The following is a 20114-nucleotide window of genomic DNA, read 5'->3' as shown; positions in this document are numbered from 1 at the left end:
AAGAAGACTCCGGGGAGACCTTATAGCAGCCCTCCAGTACCTGAAGGGGGCCTACAGGAAAGCTGGGGAGGGACTCTTTATCAGGGAGTGTAGTGATAGGACACAGGGTAACAGTTTTAAACTGAAAGAGGGGAGATTTAGGTTAAATATTAGGAAGAAATTCTTTCCTGTGAGGGTGGTGAGACACTGGAACAGGTTGCCCAGAGAAGCTGTGGATGCCCCATCCCTGGAGGTGTTAAGGCCAGGCTGGATGGGGCTTTGAGCAGCCTGGTCTAGTGGGAGGTGGGGTTGGAACTAGATGATCTTTAAGGTCCCTTGCAACCTGAACCATTCTGCGAGTCTATGATTTTCCTTAATGGCTTGACCGGCTCTCCTACCTTCTCTTCTTACTTGAGATCATCTTTACAGACATTTTTGTATTACTGTTCACAAGTATCTCCAGAATTTTTGGGTGACCAACAACATTTGAGTTGAAGTGCCTGTCTGGGTACTTGATATATGAAATAAGAGATGGCCTCATAATTTAGATCTGCTCCAGCTGAAGCAATTTTATGCCATAGCTAAATTTTGTCAACTCATTCAGCTGTTTTCTAGATAGTTAATAAATATGCATCTGCAACAATGAACCTCTTAGCACCCCACCCTTAATTTTACACTGTGTTGAAATTTGATGAGTTAATCTTAATTTAATCCATGAAAAGGACTCTCTTAGTCACTCTGATTACTTAATTTCCTTGATAGCCTTCCATCAGGGCTTTTGTGTATCAATCAGTGTCAGATCGTGGTGTATGGTTGGAGATAAGCGAGTGAAACTCTAAGAAGTTTGTTGAAGAAAGGAGTCAAAGCCAATTAAACAATTTAACTACTTATAATTAGCTTTGAAAAGTTGGCTTAGAAATTCTTAACTGAGTTAAATAATAGAGGCAACCTTGTATTTGGAGGAAAGAAAATTTATGAAAGCCATTTTGACTCTACGATTATCACAGAAACTGTCTCAAAAAAAATTGATTTAATAATATTGCCAGTTTCATGAAGAAAAAACCCATCTTGAGCAGGATGCAAGTTACTGAGTCTCAGAGCCTGTCTTTCACCAGAATGAGCGGATGATAACGTTTCTGACTAAGTGTGAAATAATTGACTTCAGCGCTGCATTCCAGGTTCCAACCTGTCAGGCTTTCAATCGGGATTTACAGTCAGAGATCCTCCTCCTTGTGATGAATAGTGCAAGGGAGAAGACAAATATAGCCTAAGCCCAGTCTGGAACTCTTCAATGACAGATCCACGTCCGGGTTTAGGAACAACCTCTTGGTGCCAGTGGGCGCTGCTGCTTCTTAGGAAAGAGTAATGAAATCTTCTAAGGCTAAGGTACACGTATCTGGATACAATAAATACAAGGAGAGAACTGTCCCTGGGCTCTGTGAGAACGTGAGCAAAAATTGGGAGGTTTGTGCAGGATTGTGGGATAATCTTGGTTAGTAGAGCAGGCAATATTTTGCCACTTTTGTGCTTTGGCCTTTTGTTCATGAGAAAAACTGATGTTGGCTCCATTTGGTGTATAACATCAGTGCATCGCCTACTGAGTGCCTGCCTTGTTGTAAGTAATAAGATACTGTACGAAGATATGAAATGGTTGACAGAAATTAAATGTGAGCTGTCAAACTGATGAGACTAGTTCTGCCAGAAGCTGAAACTCTTTTGCTCTGATTTGGTGGTTTTTTTTTTTTTTTTTGTCTAAATGGCTGTTCAAAATCTCAGTATGTTATTGCACAGTGCCTGCATGGAATGAAAAGACTATACTACCTGCCCCCTCCACCTTCACTCCAGAAGCCTGGAAGAACTGTCTGGACTTCCTCAATCTATTTGGGCTCTTCATAAGCTCCGCCAAGAGCGGAGATCATTCCCTAGTTTGTAGAACTTTCTTTTTTATGTTGAATACAGCATAATCTTGAAATAAATCTCTTCGTATGGCTGTTGCGTCTGAAAATTTTGCTGCATATGTCAGTCAGAAAGTGTGACACAAGAGTTACGTTCTTCTCTCTATTGGTTTGTCACGTACTCTCGGAACTACTTTTTGGTGCAATATTAAAAGTATCCTCTATATTGAATATAAAAAGATTTACTGCATATAGGGTAAACGTGCCTAAGACTGGGTAAAAGTTCTTGTGGTATGTATAAAAAAAACCCTCCCCTTTTCATACTTTCTTAAATGCCTGGGTGAACAACAGTGTCTAAACTGGCACTGAAAATAGGGGCTGGACATGAATTTGGTAGATGTATGTTCTGAAAAGCAGGCAAGTATGTGTATAAGAAACTGAACTGGCAGCCTGGAGTGAAAATGCTAATGAATAAATAAGTAAGGGAATTGACTGTTAGAGTAATCAGAAAATATAATGTTCTAATTCTTGCTTTGCATAACTAACAGGCAATTAACTTTCATTGACTCATGATGTGAAAAGTGATCGAGAGATGTGGGTCCTTTGCTTTGGTAACAGTCTGTCAGTTGGGAAGAATGTTTTTCTTGACAGTTGATTAGGGGTTAAATGAGCTGAATAAAATTGGTAATTTTTGCTGCTTTTCCCACTTAGTGTAACAGCTATTATACGAAGCATTTTTCTTTACATTAGTTGTAATGACTGGCTTTAACTGATTAGCCCTGTTGGAAGAACTGTTTTTGATTGACAAAGATGTCATTTTGGTCTTCTCAAGATCTGCAAAAATGTCTGGTACATATAGAACCTGGATCAAAATATTTTTCTTTATTGACTTTGATAAACTTGGGTCTGCTCTTAGCGAACTGCTTCTCTTAGGGAAGTACATGCTTGATCTGATCATGCAACAGCTTAGATGGCAAAGATGGGAGCAGCAGCATCTCATACCTCCATAATGTGGTACCTGCCTGTCTCTGTGGGGGACTACGTGGCACCACAGGGGCGGTACCTCAGCTCCCACGGACTAGGGAGACGTCACCTCACAGCAAATCTGTAAAGCCACAGACACAGACTCCAGTCGCTGACAGCTTTGGAAGAGTAACTGCTCTCCAAATCACCAGGCTCACCAGGAGGTGTTGACCTGCTATTGCTCGCTGGGAGCGGCATCAGTCCATTTGGTGCTCATTGACTCTAGACAATGAAAAAAAAAAAAAAAGCAAGGAGAAAAGAGAGCACTTTCTGAGCAGTGGCAACAGGGAAAAGAGTCGAGCCTAAAAGTATTTACAATGTGCTCTAACTCATAGTAAGGCCTCGCGTAACAACGGCTGTGGTTAAACTGGTGCATATCAGTAATTACCACAGTGTGGCTCCTGAGAGGAATGGGCGTATTTCTCTCGAGACTGGGGAAAAAGCAAGGGTAGTGGGGAGTGCTATGGAAAATGGTTACATAAAACAAATGTGGCTACAGGTTTGGGTTTTGTTAGTTTTTTTTTTTTTTTAAGCTGTTTCTCTTCATAGGCTCAGGAACTTAACTCGTTTCATAGCTCAATGTTTTTCAATCCTTTTTTGTTTTGTGGATTCACTTCCTCCTACACCTTCCCCCTCCCCCCCCAGTTTAAGCTCTTATTTAATGATCTTTAGTCTACAAGAGGCTTGATTTTATGGCCAGCTTAGAAGTAGCTCTTGAATGTCAGTTAAAATATCTCATCTCTCTCCAAATGAAAACGTCAACCACGGCTCTAACACAATTGGCTTGAAGAGTACTGATGCTAGGTAACTACTTGGAGTTTTTGTCATGGTTTGGAACTAGTCCATGTTTTGATAGAGAATGATGTTTTTGGAGGCGAATAATCGGGCTCTTGGGAAAACAAGGTACTAGTTCTTCATCTGCAATAGAGGTGGAGAATTCAGCCACTGGAGTGCTGTGGGCTTTTACCATCTTACAGTGGACCACACTGATGAAAGCAGCTTTTCATCGCCCCTTGAAAAGTGCTGTGCTATCACACTTACGGTATTTCGAAGTTTAGGATTGTGCTAAAGTCCTGGAGTGAAATGTCGCTTCAGAATTTTAGATCAAAAGAACAACGCTAGAACATCAACAGGAAATAAAACATTTTTATTGAATATCTGTGTAATATGTATGTTATTTTAACGACAATTGGAAAACTCTACTGTGGGAAGTCACTACACAAAGTGAAACAAAATATAAACCACCTCATCAAAAATGAAGGTAAAATACGGCTAAAGTTGTCAGCTCGCGGGCCACGAGCGATATGGCAGGATAAAACACCCCAAACATTTCTACAAGATACAGAGAAAACCCACACAGAGAAACACTCAAGCAGGCAGTAAATATACACAAAGGCAACTAGGATCTTTCTACAGCATCAGATTCTAATACCTCACACAGCTTTGTCAGAAAGGTACATGTGGCTTCTTTGAGGATGAAAATGTCATCTTGGTCACATGGCAGGTTCAGTCTCTGAGAATCATCGTACCTTACAAACCCATTCTACGGTGACGTTCAGTCTGGCAGTGTAGGAAGAGAAAGCATTAAGAATACCTTAACACAATGAGTCAGTCCTGGCAGCTTGAACCTGCAGCTATCCTGAATGAACAACTGAAAGTTGGAGACCATGAAGCTCTTATGCTGGAAAGCTGACCGTCTACTTCTTCTCTTTGGTGGGGTTTGGTCCTTAAGGTTAAGATTTTAAAGTATTCCAGCTTGATGCTTTGCATGTATGCGCCTGTTTCTATCAGAAAATGTCTCACTTGTGTTTTTTCCGTGTTTCATGTAAAAAAGAAAGAAAATGGGTCTTGCTATTCTCACTTTTGGAGGTGGGGAGAGACCCAGGCTTTTATTCTCCTCCCACTTTGCTGCTTCTTTTACCCCCAATGTACTGAAAACGTTGGTGCGTGGCCATCGTTTCACTGCCCTCTTGGGCTGCCACATCTCTCCCAGAAGCAGAGCCTCAAGGGAGGTGGCGGAATTTCGTTTTCAGTACACAGGCCTCTAGTTACATTCATTTTTGTTCTTTGTTTTCAGTAATTTCTTTTGGCTACAATTGATAGGAACATTAAAGGTTAACTTCTCATGCCTCCCTCCAAAAGGTATAGCATTTCCACATTTCTGGGGTAGCTTGCGTTGCTGAAAATAATGAACTCTTCAAAGCATTATAAATATATTCACAGCTTGGAAAGATAAGCGAGGGGCCTCAAAGGACGGTACATGAGATAGAAGTGATGCCCTAAATGACTTGATGAGATGGTACAAGCTGAGATGACATGCTGGCTAGCCGTAAGATGACTATCTACAGTAAAGCAGCTGGGGGCGGTGGGGGTGGGGGGGGTGCGGGCAGTTGGAAATGTAGAATATTGCACAGGGCTTGACAAAATGCTGCGTGGTCAACCCATTCAGTATAGCATCCTTGTCCCCTGCATAGCTCTCCAGTTCTAAATTGGTCCATAATAACTAGAACTGCTTGTGCTACGCATTCCTTCGGCAGTGCAGTAGAAGGGAATGGCAGTATTATTACAATATCACTACGGAATAAATTGATTGCTATCCACTGAGAAAACTACATTTCTAAGCACACACGGCAGTCACAGTGATACACAGAGCAGTCTTTCAAGACTCTTATGGAATGACTAATAGCTTCATAATAGTGCCATTTACTACATAGTAACATTGAAAACATTTAAAAACTCCTCCTGAAACGAGCATCTAGTATACAGAAGAGGTTGCTTCAGTTTTCTAGAACTTGTTCTTTGTTTTCACTTTTTTTTTAAAGGACAAATTAAAACTTAAGTATAAATAGTATATAAAAGGTCACTAGCTGTTCTCTTTTGGCTTACTTTGAAGTGCATTTAGAACTATGGCTAAATTTTGTCATCTTCTGATGGGATTACAATACTGTCTGTTTACCATGAAACTATTTTGTATAATAAACTCACACGGCTGTGTCTAAAAAATATTCTGCATTCCTTCTAATCTGAGTTAGTATAATAAAATATTTTGTTACAAAGTCTAATGTGCAAACTCATTATAATGTGAAATCATGGATGGAATTCACAGTATGCAAATTTTGTATAAAGGTGATAACGGAGAGCTACTCTTGTTGTCGTGGCAGCGTTTCGCTACTGCTGCGTCTCCCCCCTCCCTTCCCCCCTCCCTGCACAACCTCTGCAATGGTCTTCCTTCATACGTTGGATGAAATCATTGCCTCCTATGGAACTGCTTCCTCAACTTTCAATCTAAAGCCACTTCAGTCTGTTAGGTGTTTGCTTTGGAATATATACAAAAAAATGATATCCTGGCTTCTGGCTACGTCTCCTTGAGGTCAGCCATGGAGCTGCTCAGATCATGCTAAGTTGCCTGTGAAAGAAGTCTACCCAGTCGGATTTGCCCCTCCGAGATTCACTGTGGACGCGTAGCGTGTTATTAGGATGGTCCAGTTGAAAGCTCAGATTTAAGTTGTCCTTTAAGATGTCAGTGTAACACTACTAGTGCCTTACAAGTTGGAATTTTTTTTCTGGAATGCAGACGATACAATAGTTACCTTATAATATATTATCAGCTCTCCTATATCTCAGTCAATTTACATAATTTAAAATAGAACATCTTATTAAAAACATCTAGATATACACAGATTAGGAAACGCTTACAACATACAAATACACAAACTAGAAATAAATTCTCAGCATACTGGTGTATATATACAACGGTGTGATACAATAAATAATTTCTGTCATGCTCTATCTACACATCATATTGCTTAAAAGAAGAGTAGATCTGGGCGGGCAGTGGTGAAATGAAGCGCCTTGAGAGGGCTCTCTACATTTAAATTTGTGCAAATTAAAATGGGAATTTAAAAGTACAACTGATCTGTGTCAGGAACACATGGCTGGAAACGAAAGGACCCATATTACTGAGGTATTTACAGATACTGGCTAAAGAGCACTATGTGGGCAAATGCAGAAAGGCTTCTTCTTCTTCTTCTTTTTCTTCTTCATAATTTAATTTAATTTAATTTACTTCTTGACCGCCAGCATGGCATCTACCTCCTCCTCGGGCTGTAAGGTGTGCCACTGTGCAATGGGCCGCCGGGGGTTGGCCAACATGTCTGACCAATGCCGCAGCTCCGCTCCGGTGCTGTTGTAGCCCACAAAGACTTTCCCGATGGCATCGTTCTTGCCAATCTTGTCATAGTCCAAAACAGTCACAACTATTTGCACTTTCTACAACGAGACAGAGAAAGACCAGTGAGTGTGGTAGCAAGGGGAAGGTGGGCAGGGATGACTCTTGGGACAGACAACGACAATGGAGACTTTATGGAGGGGTTAAGTGTGTGCCAGCTGGAGCAGGTTCCTCCAGCGAGATGCAAATTCAGACTTTTGTCTTTGCTTCTTGTGAGCCTTCCAAATAAAATTAAGTTCACATCCTCCCTGTTAACTTGAAACTTGCCCCCCTTGCATCAAAGAGCTTCATATGGGAATTGATTTTTTCCTTTAACAGACTAACCACCGATGGATTTTTTTTTTGTTGTTATTGAAGACTTTTAGACTGCTAGACGGGTGTAGGGCTACAAGTGAGACCTTAAGGTAAGCTAAGTCAAAAGTAGTGCAATTTAACACAGCTTTATTGCTTAAGCAAATAAGAACAAATTAGGTAAAATTCAGAAACAGCTCTAGCCCAAGTTAACATTTGCAATGGCATATTCTGTTAATTGCTTTTCTGCTTCTAAACAACTCCTACCCATCTATCCAGCATGCTAATCAGTTATTTTCAGATAAATTCAGAAGATAACCCTTATGGTTACCGTATACATATACACACATGTACTCATCTCTGTGTGCGTATGTGCACACCTGTAAGTACGCGTGTATACTGTGTATATTCTGTATACTTGTAAAGGAGGCTAGAAAATGGGCTGCATGCTCAGGGGAGTTGGAAAGAAGTATAAACCCCACTGCCTCAGGGCTCTGACACACTGGCGCTGCCTGCGACTGAGCTGGTGTTGGAGTGCCACTTCCGCTGTAGGAACGGTGACTTTGGCAAACAGGGTTAAACTATTCCCACAAAATCTGCGCGAGGCCCATCTGTCACAGCTCATAGACAATTTTCCATTCACTTAGACTGGGGCACACTGGGAGGTGATGCTCAAGCCAGGCGTTTGCGTATGCACTTGCGTGCACATGCACACATTCCTCTCCATCAGGTCATTAATATTTGTCGAAAGAGCACAAACAGCTATTCCTTCCGTGGAGTGGCGTTCTTCCCCAACAGCACCTAAGACGTTAACAGCCTTGGGCTGACTTTACTAAACTGTAAACTCTTCTCCTGAGGGAGCTTTATTTTTAAAGATGAACATACAGTTCTTTTCCTGATTCCTTTCTATCCCATGGTAAATACACGCAGCTTCTTATTCCAGCGTGAGTTTCCTGAATTGGAGGAAGAAATGTCGTGAAACATATTTCTCCCAGAAAAATGTTTATTCTCAAGCATCAGGTTTTTAAATTTAAGGTTTTAAATAGATGTACAATCTGGATTTCTTACTAGAACGGTTAATTTCAGTGCTTCCAATAGGATTATATTTAAAAAGTAACTGACTCTTTTAAGCATATCTGCAAGAGCAGGCTCGTGAGGTCTATTTTATAGAGTCCATTCCCTTACAAGATCGTACAATTCACTGAGACAGAGAAAGAGATGATTCCAACAGGCACTAAAGTATTTATATAGTTGCTGATGACAAAAGCGTACATCAAACTCAAGACTCTCTCTCCCCAGAGCACTCATGATAAAAGGCAATATCCTAAAGCAAGTATTTCTAGATGCCAAAATGCTGTTTCGGTGTTGCTGTTTGCAATATACTCTCTTTTAATGTTGATGGTACCTCCCCAAATGAACATTTATGTTTTAGATGCATCACACAATCACAGATATAAAAAGTAAGCATAAGACTATTATTTTATAGCACAAAACCAAGTCGCCTGTTTTACCTTGGGGTAAGCAGAAGCCTGGGGGCTAGTTACTATTGGATTTTTTTTTCTTTTTTGGTGTTAATCATAAGACAACAATGAGCACCGTACACAACAGACCCTTTTCCTTGCTCTATAAACATGTAAGAACAGCTAGCTCAGATGATTAACTCTGAGATGATTTTCACCTCACGCTCTCTGGCTTAAACCTAGAGAGAAAGGTGAGCATCTCTTTGCCTTTGTACCATATATTAAAGGAACAGCTGCACTGCAAAACCCAACAGGCGCTGGTAGAAAGCACCACCTCTGCTAATAAACACTTAGGTCAGCAGTTTCTTCAGTGCGATCAGGCATTCTTTGGACTGAAAGGCCCTGGCCACATTGCCACCTATGGAGATGGTCTGTCTTGAAAATGGCAAAACATGTGCCTGATCTGCCTGTAGCAACAGGATTTGACTTCCTAGTAGTGTTCTCCCATTACCCTTAAAGTCATCACATCATTGCCTAAATTGTCAGAGAGGCTCTATTTGATTCATCTTTTTTTGCCTCTGGGTCTTTGATGCTTATTATGAGATACTTCACAAGCAGACAGACCAGCTTTCATTAAAATCAATGGGAATTAGGCCCCGCTGGATTTCCCATTTTTTGATTCCTAGAGTCCACAGACACCTGTACATGCTGTGGGGCATGAAAAAACTCTAAATGGGCTAGTCGCGCACCCAAGTCACTAATCCTACTGCTTCGCCTTGTCTAGTTTTATTACCTCTGTCAGTACCAGGTCAATAGAAACCAAGCACACAGCTTTAGCTGAAATGTAGGCCTTGGCTCCTGGGCTTCTCTCCAGCACAGTTGCTATCAAAAACCAAGATACAGAGTCTCAAAATCCGGACCATGCTCTCATCTAATTAAGAGGGGGCTCACGATTTGGCCCAGGCCATTTAATCCCATTTAAACTTTTAAACTACTAGTAGCATAGCACCTAACTCATACCCAGACCTCTCTTACAAGCCACAAAAGGATGTATTCCCAGGCTGTTGTAATTACAGCCATTCAAACCAGGGGGCCCCTGAAAGTACACTTTCCACGCACAGCTCCACCCAGAAAAGCTATTGTCTTGCTGAACATCTCCATGGTCACAGGGCTCCTGTGTGAAGCCACCACAGGGTGGGAAGCCAGCATGCAGTTATTTTCTCTTCTGAGGGCACTTAAACCAATTCATCTTCTCTGCCAATGAATGCTCTAACAAGTGAGCAAAAGAATGAAATAGTTTAACGCTAATGGTTAATGCTTTAAAAAAATGGAGGCCACCCGTACCAACTGATCTTTATGTGGTTTACACTACCTAGATCAGACCAGAGATCAAAGTCTCTCCCTTTCCAAGGAAACCACCCAAATAAGAGGTGGTTTTATGCTCTGTGGCCAACCACATACTTACTATTTAGGCAGAAATGAGTGTTGCACTCCCAAAACAAGCCATAGGCACAGGCAACAAGAGTACTTGCTTACGACCTTGAAGACAGTGGTTTAAATTCCCTGAGGGAGGCGAGTGAATTGGATGCAGGTTTCCCACATGCCTCCTGAGCCTCCCTCTTGTGAGAAAAGGCTAGTTCACATCAGAAGAAGTTAAATCTCACTCACATGAGCGAGAGATGATTTGCCTCCCAGTAGCCCAAAGGAAGGTTACTGAGTCCCTGAAAAAAATGACACGATGCCTTGTCCTAGTATTTCCCACTGCTAATGTAGGTGGCTTCCATCTCACTGCGATGAACTTCTGAAGCCCCTAATTTTAGGCTCTGAGCTCTCCAGGAGTAGCACCTGGGCAACTGCTGGAGCTCCCCTGAGGTGCCAAGAGAACAGGTACTGCAGTGCTGACCCCTGAGATTCTCAAATGTCTTTTTCCAAGGGATGTAGGAACCACTGAAAAAGTTTTCATGTTGTGTGGTGAATAACTGAAAAAAAGTTGTGATTAAATTATGTGTTTTACTTAAGAGGGATGCTGCAGTGCTTTCAACGAACAGGACTGATAAATGCATAGGGAGCACAAATTTAACTGATGATGCCAATCCATTATTTCAAATAATTTGGGGAACATTGCTATATATGCCTTTTCTTTCATCCTTACACTTTTTTGCTGGCACATTCTTTTGCTATCTCCCTGTGGATTTTTTGTTTTTTTTTTCAGAATCCATTTCTGTTAACAGAAAATGTCAGCTATCCATTTCTCACTGATGAATCAAAGCTTCATAAGTACTGTGCATTTTATCATTTCCCTCTTGAAGCAGTCACACTCATCTAATGTAGCACAGGGCTGGCACCTAGGTGCTAATGAAAGCACGCACACGTGATAATTAACAAGATTCCTGTTAAATATTTATAAGGGCTGAGAAATAGAATGCAGAGGGAAGACAAAACACTGTTCGACATTACCTGAATTTGCTCGAATGGTACTTCAAAGCTGAAAGACTCGTTGTAGTAGGGATTCAGAGTGTTCTTTTTAATTGTGGTCTTTTTCTTCTTCAGCCTCTTACCATTTTGCATCAGGTGGATCTTCACATAGGGATCTAAGTAATCAAGAAAAGAAGTAGAGCTAAGAAGGGTAGTTCAGTGCGTTTTCTACAGATTTTAATCCCACACATTTAAGAGTCAATGAACAAAAAAAAAAAGAAAAACCTCTAGCAAGAAATGGCTTGTATTTAAAGACAGTCCTAAATTCCTATAGGATTGCAAAGTGTTCCTGATGGAAAAAGGTACAAAACATTTATTGCATTCTCTCCTTAACATCACAAAGGAGGGGTAAATTCCCACCTAACTTTGTTCCACAGCTCATTATCCATCCTGCAATTTTTTTTATTTTAACATGATTTATTTACTGCAAACATTTCTTAGCAATGGGGCTGTGGGGTGGTCTTCCCAAGAGCCGTGAGCGCTGCCGAATGCAGGCACGGCGGGCACAGGGCTCGGGTGGCCAGATGCCCTGCAACAGCCCGGCCACTCTTCACATCGCTCCTGGGGCAGGAGCTGCACCCTGGTTTTCCCATCCTCTGACCTCCCTGGTGGGCTGTGACTGACACAGCACAGTGTCCGTGGGTCTCGCACGCGGACAGATTGCATGGCAGGAAGGGACTTTGCCCCTTAAATACCAGCTCTCTATCCCAGTGCTACATGAAGCCAGCGTAAGGTGCAGGCCACGATACCAGTATAAATTATGAATTGTTTCTGCTATTCTCTATTGAATTCTGATTGTTATTTTGTACAACTTCTGGTGGCTAAGTAACAGAACTGATTTGGTACCTAATCAGGTATTCCTCATGCAGGCAAACCTCTCACGGACATTACTGCCGTAAGCGGTATCTCAGGGGTTATACTTTCAACAGAAATGTTGCCTGCTTAAAAGAATAGCGCTGCCAGTCCTTAATCTGGTACAAGAGCCATTTTCCCGTCTAGAGAATGAATAAGCAGTTCTTCCATGGTGGTGTTAATTAGCAGTACCTTCACTGAGCTCAGTTATTTTTCTGTTTAGGCCAACCATGAAGCACCATGTGAAGCATCTCAAGCTCACCCTTTTCAAGACCCTGTATGGTACTGCCACCAGAATTTGGATAGGTACCTCTCGTGGCTTTAGGCGGCTGAAATGTGGTGTAGGTCAAGGCAACCTTTCCCTTTGGTGAGCTGGTAGGAGCTGTACAAGGCGCCAGCCAGCCACAAGTCATCTGTGGCATAAATTAAGAGAGCCTGAATGCGAACTATCAAAGGAAAGGGCTTCTCCTTTCCCTCCTGAGAAAAGGATGGGGCTACAGAAGAATGACAAATGAACACTGAAATTAAATATTATCACTATGAGCAAACCATGCTTTATGACTCTGCAATGAAATTCATGTTCAGAATGTCTGAGAAGAGTAATTACATCCTGCTACGGTCAAAATATGCCTTACTGTGGAAGACCTAGGAGTTCAGGACAGTTAAGTTGCTGGAGTGACTTGATCATAGTCTACAGTACCTCTGAAGGGAGCATAATTTTGGTAGTGGACAGCAGACAAGGGTATAATAAGATCCAACGGCTGAAACTAGACAAATTCTAACTTAGAAATAGGCACTTACTTTGGTAGTAAGACTGAAACAGCTGGAATAGCTTCTCAGTGTTTGTCGTGAACTCTCTGTTACACAGGGTTAAGATTCTTTCTCCCTCAAAAGACTCAAGTTCAAATAGAAATTAAATCTGGGCAGGTTTACGCTCGAGGCTAGACAGGGGACTGCAAGGGCTCCTTTTGGCTGCACAATGTATGAATTAAGGAGTACCATGTGAAGAGCAGAAATGCTAGCAAAAAGCCGACAGAGTTCTCTTTCTTTTTGAATACTGAGTTCACCAACACTGCATACAGGATTTGAAGGTGGAAAACAGGTAAATCTGGACTCCTTCAACATTAGGTGATGCTTAAGAAAAGCTCGTATACCTTATTACTTTTGCTGAGGCTCCATGCTGAATAAACCATTGTTTTGGCATGTAAAATGACATTTTAGGTATAGCTAATATATAGTAAGAAAGGTCAGTGCTCAAGGAGCCAGTGGTAGAGTGTTAAGATGTGGAAATGAGATAAGATGCTGTTAAAATATAATTTGAGTAACCAGAGTGAGCTGGGAGGCGAAACAGTACAGTAATACGTTATTATAAAGGGGATTGGAACTGAAGAATTCTATTAAAATAAATGCAGTCAATATAAGTCAATGCTTTACTGACCTGTGCTCATGCACAGACAATATAGGTAGATTTGATGATTATTCATATGCTCACAAGGAACTGTATAGCAATGATTTATAGAGCGATGCAGATCCATTCCTACCTTGATAAACATTCCATGTTTGGAGAAAAATATTTTTAACTTAGAATTCAAGTGTATGTGAATGCTTGGCGTCCATGTGTACATTCACTTTAAATTATTTGCTTCTATTGACTTTCTAGATTTTCTGTCTTCATGCTGCTCTTCGAGCAAAATCTGACCCCAGATGAGTCATGGCCACGGGACAAGGCCCAGAAGCTAGGTTTCTGTGGTTTCTTTCTCATGTCCTGATCAGCAGCTTAAGTTTGTCTGGGGATTTGAGTTAGACTCAGTCAAATGCCAGTTTTTTTAGTAGGAAAGATCCAAGTGGTACCAGATTGCCATGGTAGTGCAGAACTGTCAGTGGCAGAGGTCCCAAATGGAGCACAGAAGGGGACATATCATATGATAAAATATCCTCTTTTTTTTTCATCCAACGGTAAAATTGTCATGCCAAACCAAATACAAATTGAATATCGCCTAAGTGAAATCATGAACTTTCTTTTCTAGTTTCAGAGGAAAGTATTAAATATGTTTACTTATCACAAAACCACTGAAAATCAGAATGGGGTGTCCAGCTCAAGGAAGTGGATGGGCCATTAGAGATTTTAACTGAGGTTCTCCTCATTAGATTGTACATCCACTTCCTATTTCTTGAAGTACCCCGGTCTTACCTAGTTCTCCCCTCTCTTCATTCTTTTGTGTCTCATATATGAGCCCCTCCGCCAGTTAAATGATCTTCAGTTACTCACATCCCATGACATTATCCCTAACTCCCTCAACTCTCCAGTAATCTATTTGCTTGCGATCTACGCAGACAACCTGATACCTAAGCACAGACTTTCTTGCAACTTCATGAATAAATCCCTGAAAAAGACAGATTCTCTTCCACCAAATAACAGAAGCTGAACTGCTTGGAGTCAATTATTGGAAGAAGGGAGGATAATCAAAAGAAAGCAGAACCTCTGGGAAGTGCCAGTCAGATTTTTCTGAGGTAAGGTTTAGTGCTAATGGAAACATTTCTTCTCTCTACTTGCAACATAACCTCAGTGCTGGCACCATTACTCATGCTGAGTAATACTTTAATATGTAAATAGTCTCACCGAATAAGTGAGACTATTAAGGATGACAGAACTGATATTGCAGCCCAGCAATGATGAATTGTCTGGTAAGCGTATAGCCTGGGCATAAAGGGCAGAATTCTTTGGACCAAGTAGAAATGTCTAAATCTGACGCCAGTGACAATAAATAAGCATTTTTCTTTATGTACTCCGGACAGTTATCTCATTACAGAGTAAACATTTGTCTTTGGTCAAATAAATTGCACCCCAAAATATTTATTTCTCTCCACAGATACATGACAGCCTGTTAGCTTTCATGTAAACAGTTACACTGAAGAAATTTCAAGTTAGAAGAGGTGAATATCACTCTGTTTTTTCCTCCAGTTTTGTTCCTTTCAAGTAAATGGGGATTTAGATCTGTGGATGGACCTTATCCGTCTATCGGGAAGTAGGGCTGTTTCATCCAGAGCACTATGGATGTCCCTCTGCCAAAGGGGACAGAAAGGCTGTCTGTCCCTTGCTTAGTAATTCACGTTAAGCAATGTGTGGGATTAAATAAAATTCTGCTACTTATTCCCTCATTAATGGTCTAGCCATGAATGCTAAAAAGATGTAAAATTCATAACAAATTGTGCATTGTAGATTTTACACCATCATCTCAAGGGAGGCCAGCTGAATAGCTTTAAAAGCACTGGGGGACCAGCTGACATATTTTGTTTTCCTGAAGTTTGCAGTAAGATGCCAATACTTTATTTCAAAGATAATTGAAATGGTATGTAATAGCAGGTAAAGACTTATGGAGTCGTTTGGACCGTGAGGCATATATACACAACTAGAACCCTCTTAAAATAATGATTAGTTCATCATCATCATGCTGTAGACAAGATGCACTTAGAGGTTTTAAAAAAGCAAACTTTACAGCTGAAAGAAAATACAGCAACTCAAACGAAGAACATCGTGGCTAATGACAGTATCTGAGAAGAAAGCGGAACTCGAGAATGACTGCTTGTCAGTGGATTTTAAGATGAAAAATTTGTTATAGGGATCAGTATTTAATGAAAAATCGTTTTCCACCTAGCTAGGAGAGCACTCAGTACACAAATTTCCAATTGTATGGATCTTCAGCAGAAATGTGTCAACAACGTACTCAGCTTGGGATGGTTTTACTACAATGGTTTATTCGGAACGCAAACATAAGGATGGTGCCCATCTTTGTTAAATATTTGTAAGGCTTCTGTAATCTAATCAAAATATGAAAAGCAAGCACCTAGAAAGTTGACAAATTTGAAAAATGCTGCAGGGATAACACTGGAATTGATTTGGTGTGCAATTACAGTCCTGAGCCTGTATGCGGAGGGGAGTTTAACAGTTTATGGAGAAAAATTCCACACAGCTCTGTGCGGTGGGATCAGAGAAAACCTTCTACAAGCCTTGAGTAAGCCTAACATGATTAATAGGGAAAAAAACATGAGCCAGAACAAACTAGTCATAGATACAACTGAATAAAGTTTCATCTGACAAAACACTGTAATAAGAAGGTGTTCTCAACTCAAACGTAGAAACAGAGAAGAAATATGGTGCCAGAATTGCCTCCAGCTATATTTTTGCTTCAAAATGTTCAGGGTAACTGGGTGCTAATTAGTACACGCTTTTCCCCATCAGAAGAGAATTTATGCCAAACTCATGCCAAAGCACACATCACTGACGTTTAGAGCAAAGGTGTCAGCAGACAGTTGACTCCATTCTAGGAAGCAGAATGCATTCCTGAAGAGCTCGGAAATCGATCCAATAAGTAAAGACAATCAGGTTTGGAAATGCAGCCTTATAAAGGGCTCTGAAAAGGCAGCTAGGAGAGAGGTGATTTGCAGGCTGGATGGTTAGTTCCATGCTGAGGAGCCATAATCACTCTCATCCTCCAACAGGGCAGGAGGGTGGAAAGCCAAGGAGAGGCCAAGCCAGAGCCTTAGACCAGAGCAGAGGCAGCGCCAGATTCCATATTGCACCTTCAGCCTTTTCTTATTCTGTGCAAACACCCTTCAGACAAAGTGTTTTTGGCTTACAGGAGCAGGCAGCGGGGAGAACAGCAATTTTATACAGCAGACAACTTTATTTTCTATAGAGGCTGTGCCAGGGATGAAGACCTGCATGCGTGCTTCTGCCTTCAGAGAGTGACAGCAGCGGTTGCCGCAGCTGTGCTATGGAAAGCAGCAGGGCTCTGCTCTCGGAGCAAAACAGGATGAACATCCCTGGGAGTTCCCACAGATTTGCTGATTTTTCCCAAGGATCATGGGACATGCTCCCTCCGTGGGCATATAAACACTTCTCTCCCGAGAGAGGGATGATTCACACGATGCCTGTAGCGTCCAGGCCATGGATAATTTGCCCTGACTTTTTTTCTTCTGTTTATTCATGTATGGATGAGAGGGGATAATTAAAGTCTCTGAAATAATGAGTTTAGAGTGATATTGTGCCCGGAATGTCTAAACTAGTATTTTTCAGATGAATGGAAAGCGTCGAATGGGAAGAAAAGCCAGAGGGGGCAAAATGTGTTATCTGGGGAAAAAGCAATATAAGGTACAATTACTAAGAAGGAGTACAAGTGCTATGGTACATTCTAGATTGCATAAAAGTTATAGTTTATATTCATTGACGCAAGCTGTTGGGCCTTCTACCTTCCTCCACAAATGAGCAAATTAAAGTTGGAACATCATTTTTAAGGAGCAGCTGATGTCTCAAGGGAAATATTGGAAAACATTCTCATTAGAAACAATTCTCTCGGCATAAAATATAGGGTTTGTGAGTTTTTTCTTATCACATTTCCTTGGAAACAGGATTGTTGATTTTTTAAAATAAAGTTTATTTGCTACATAATGTCCAATCTTTAGCTGATGTTGATATTTAGATACTCTCATCATAGTTTCCATAACCCCACCAGGCTGATTTCTTGATATTATGGGCCAAATCTTTCGCTCTAGCCAGTACTTGATCAGTAGACAAGGAAAAGGTGGGTAGCAAAAGTATTTGCTGTAGGTTCCTGTGTAGGGTCTATGCCAGTCCTGACCCCAGCAAAACACTTTTAAAAATCACTTTAATAAGCGGGCTGAGAATTGAGCGGTGTGCCTGCGAGATTATCCCAACACCACCCAGCTGCGTACTGGCCATGAATGGAATAGAGAAATTGCAAGCAGCTCACATGGGCTGCCAGACTGGCCCCGAGACCTGCAAACAGTTTGGTTCAAAAGACTCGTATTATACTTGCTAACCTCTACCTGTGCCCCATGGGTGGAACGCTCCAGATGCAGCGCGTGTGCGCGCACACACAGACTACACTGCCCACCAGGCCCCTTCTTGCTCATATTATATATCATAGCGGAACAAGTTACATGACTTTGGATTACATGTTTCCATCAGCACCTTTAAAAGAAGATGCTGTAAGAATGGGTAATTTATAAATGAAAACAGTGGTCATTTCATTTGCAATAACATTAGACAGATTCTCATAGGAATAGTGGAGTCTAATAATCCATTTATAGTAGGGAAGAAGGGGTTGGTATATATAAAAACTAACACTAGCCTGCCTATAGTGAAATAAGTTAAACGGAGAGCGTAGCAAAGCAGTCTCAAAATAGCAGCTCTTCCCTGTTGTGCTGTTAGATGAATATCAAGTTGTTATTGAAATGCTGAAGTCAGAGAACCAGGGAGCCTTGGGAAGAAGGAGGTGCTGTAAAAGCGACAGCAAGCCAACCATGCCCTCACCCGAGAATCCCAAACGGAGGTTGCTAAACACGGAGAGCTGACAGTGGAAACAGAAATGTTCACAGTGGCCTGAGGGCTGTTCAGCCAGCGCTTGAGTCTGCAGTTCCACCCATAGCGCTTCCAACTGGAACATAACAACAAATGTTAACAGCGCCAGATGGGGAAAGTAGGAGAAAACTGAAGAAAAAAAAAAAAAAAAAAAAAGAAGCCAAACCTCTTATTTAAAACTGGCACAAATTAGCACTTATGAGCTTATGATTAAGTTTACTGCCAGAGCACAGGTAGCTGATCTGTCTCCCTTGCATGCAAGCAGTTCATTTCAGCATAGCTACACATAGGCAAAACAAACAGTTTTATAAAGCGCAGCAAACGTGGGCTGAACCAACAGGAAAATGCACCTTGAGTTTTGGCGGTGGGTAAACACAGAATAGTCTTGTAGAAAAGCAGAGCAACGCAACCAAGCACTTTGTAAATGCGAAGACATGGAAACCACAAGCATCGAAGCAGTAAACTTGGCTCCCCTGCGTTTGCACCAAAGAACTGACTGCTCGTGAAGCTTGAACGTAGTTAGAAGGGGGAAAGACAGCACAGCATTTTAAAACTTGAACATACTGGAGAAGGACACCTGCAATCTTATCTAGCAAATAAAGAAATAAAAAAGCATACTGTAATATGTTATGTTTGTATAGAAATAGAAAGAATGCAATAGCAATTAAGATGAGGGAGGCATTAACATCAAATGGTGGAAAGGTATTAATTAGGGCTGCTGATACAGGCAGACTCTCCAGTACAGGAATTCAGACAGAAACCAAAGCAAACTGGCAATACTTCAGGCAGCAAATTCTGGCAGACTGCTGAGTTTGAATTTATGTAATGCCTTTTGACGATATAGAGAACAAATTAATTAAATTTATATTTATTAAATTGGTGGTACTGAAAATACCAGAAGATAATACAGAGAGGCTTAAAGAGATTCAAAATACTGTCCTCAAGTGAACTGGGGAGTAAGGAGGGGGGAATAAACATTGACTGAGGAATAATGACAGACAGAAGGGTGGAGAGAGAAGCAGAAGCACGTATAATATAGAAAAACCCAAACAACCCAAGGTTAAAGAGCAGACGTTTTAGCAGAAAAGAACAGGAGCTGGGTACATAATGATGTATCTTGCTGGACTGTTTGTGAGTACCTCAAAGCCCTCCAGACCCGGGCTGGCTGTCTGACAAGGCCACGCAGACAGGGGTACCAATATTTGGGGTGGGGGCAGAACTGCCCTACCTCACTCTGAGGCACATGCTGCCACAATACAAAAAATCAGGCTGAAAATGCGAGCATGCGAGGAGCACCAGGGGGCAAAGGCTGGGGTGTGGAAGGGCCAGACACCTGGGTGGGGAGGTGCTGCAGCCTGCCTGGAAAGTGCGTAATGGAGAGGAATTACGTTTCACCTTTTCAAGACTCCAGTGTTTTCCTACAGCTGTGCTAGCTTAAGAGTTTTTTGTACGTATCTATTTGGGGGTTTTATACTTCTGTATTTTGTTATACAAAATAAAGCAATTAAATACTGGCTTTTTCTCTCCAC

General features: G+C 41.4%; 1 protein-coding gene across 2 annotated transcripts in view; it reads right to left on the bottom strand.

Moving 5' to 3' along the window:
* Positions 1-4025: 4025 nt before the first annotated feature.
* The window catches only part of SYT1 (synaptotagmin 1), a 361363-nt gene continuing 345274 nt past the window's right edge, over positions 4026-20114 (bottom strand). For both annotated transcript variants that reach the window (XM_074573925.1, XM_074573914.1), the window contains exons 10-11: positions 11334-11467; positions 4026-7166 (exon numbers count right to left, since the gene is read on the bottom strand). In XM_074573925.1, coding sequence (XP_074430026.1) covers positions 6960-7166; positions 11334-11467 — 341 coding nt within the window. In that variant the 3' untranslated portion in view covers positions 4026-6959. The remainder of the gene's footprint in view (positions 7167-11333; positions 11468-20114) is intronic.

The sequence above is a fragment of the Larus michahellis genome, chromosome 1 (genome assembly GCF_964199755.1).
Source record: "Larus michahellis chromosome 1, bLarMic1.1, whole genome shotgun sequence".
NCBI lineage: Eukaryota > Metazoa > Chordata > Aves > Charadriiformes > Laridae > Larus > Larus michahellis.
Note: the sequence above shows the minus strand (reverse complement) of the source record. Positions and strands in the feature narration are given on the sequence as shown.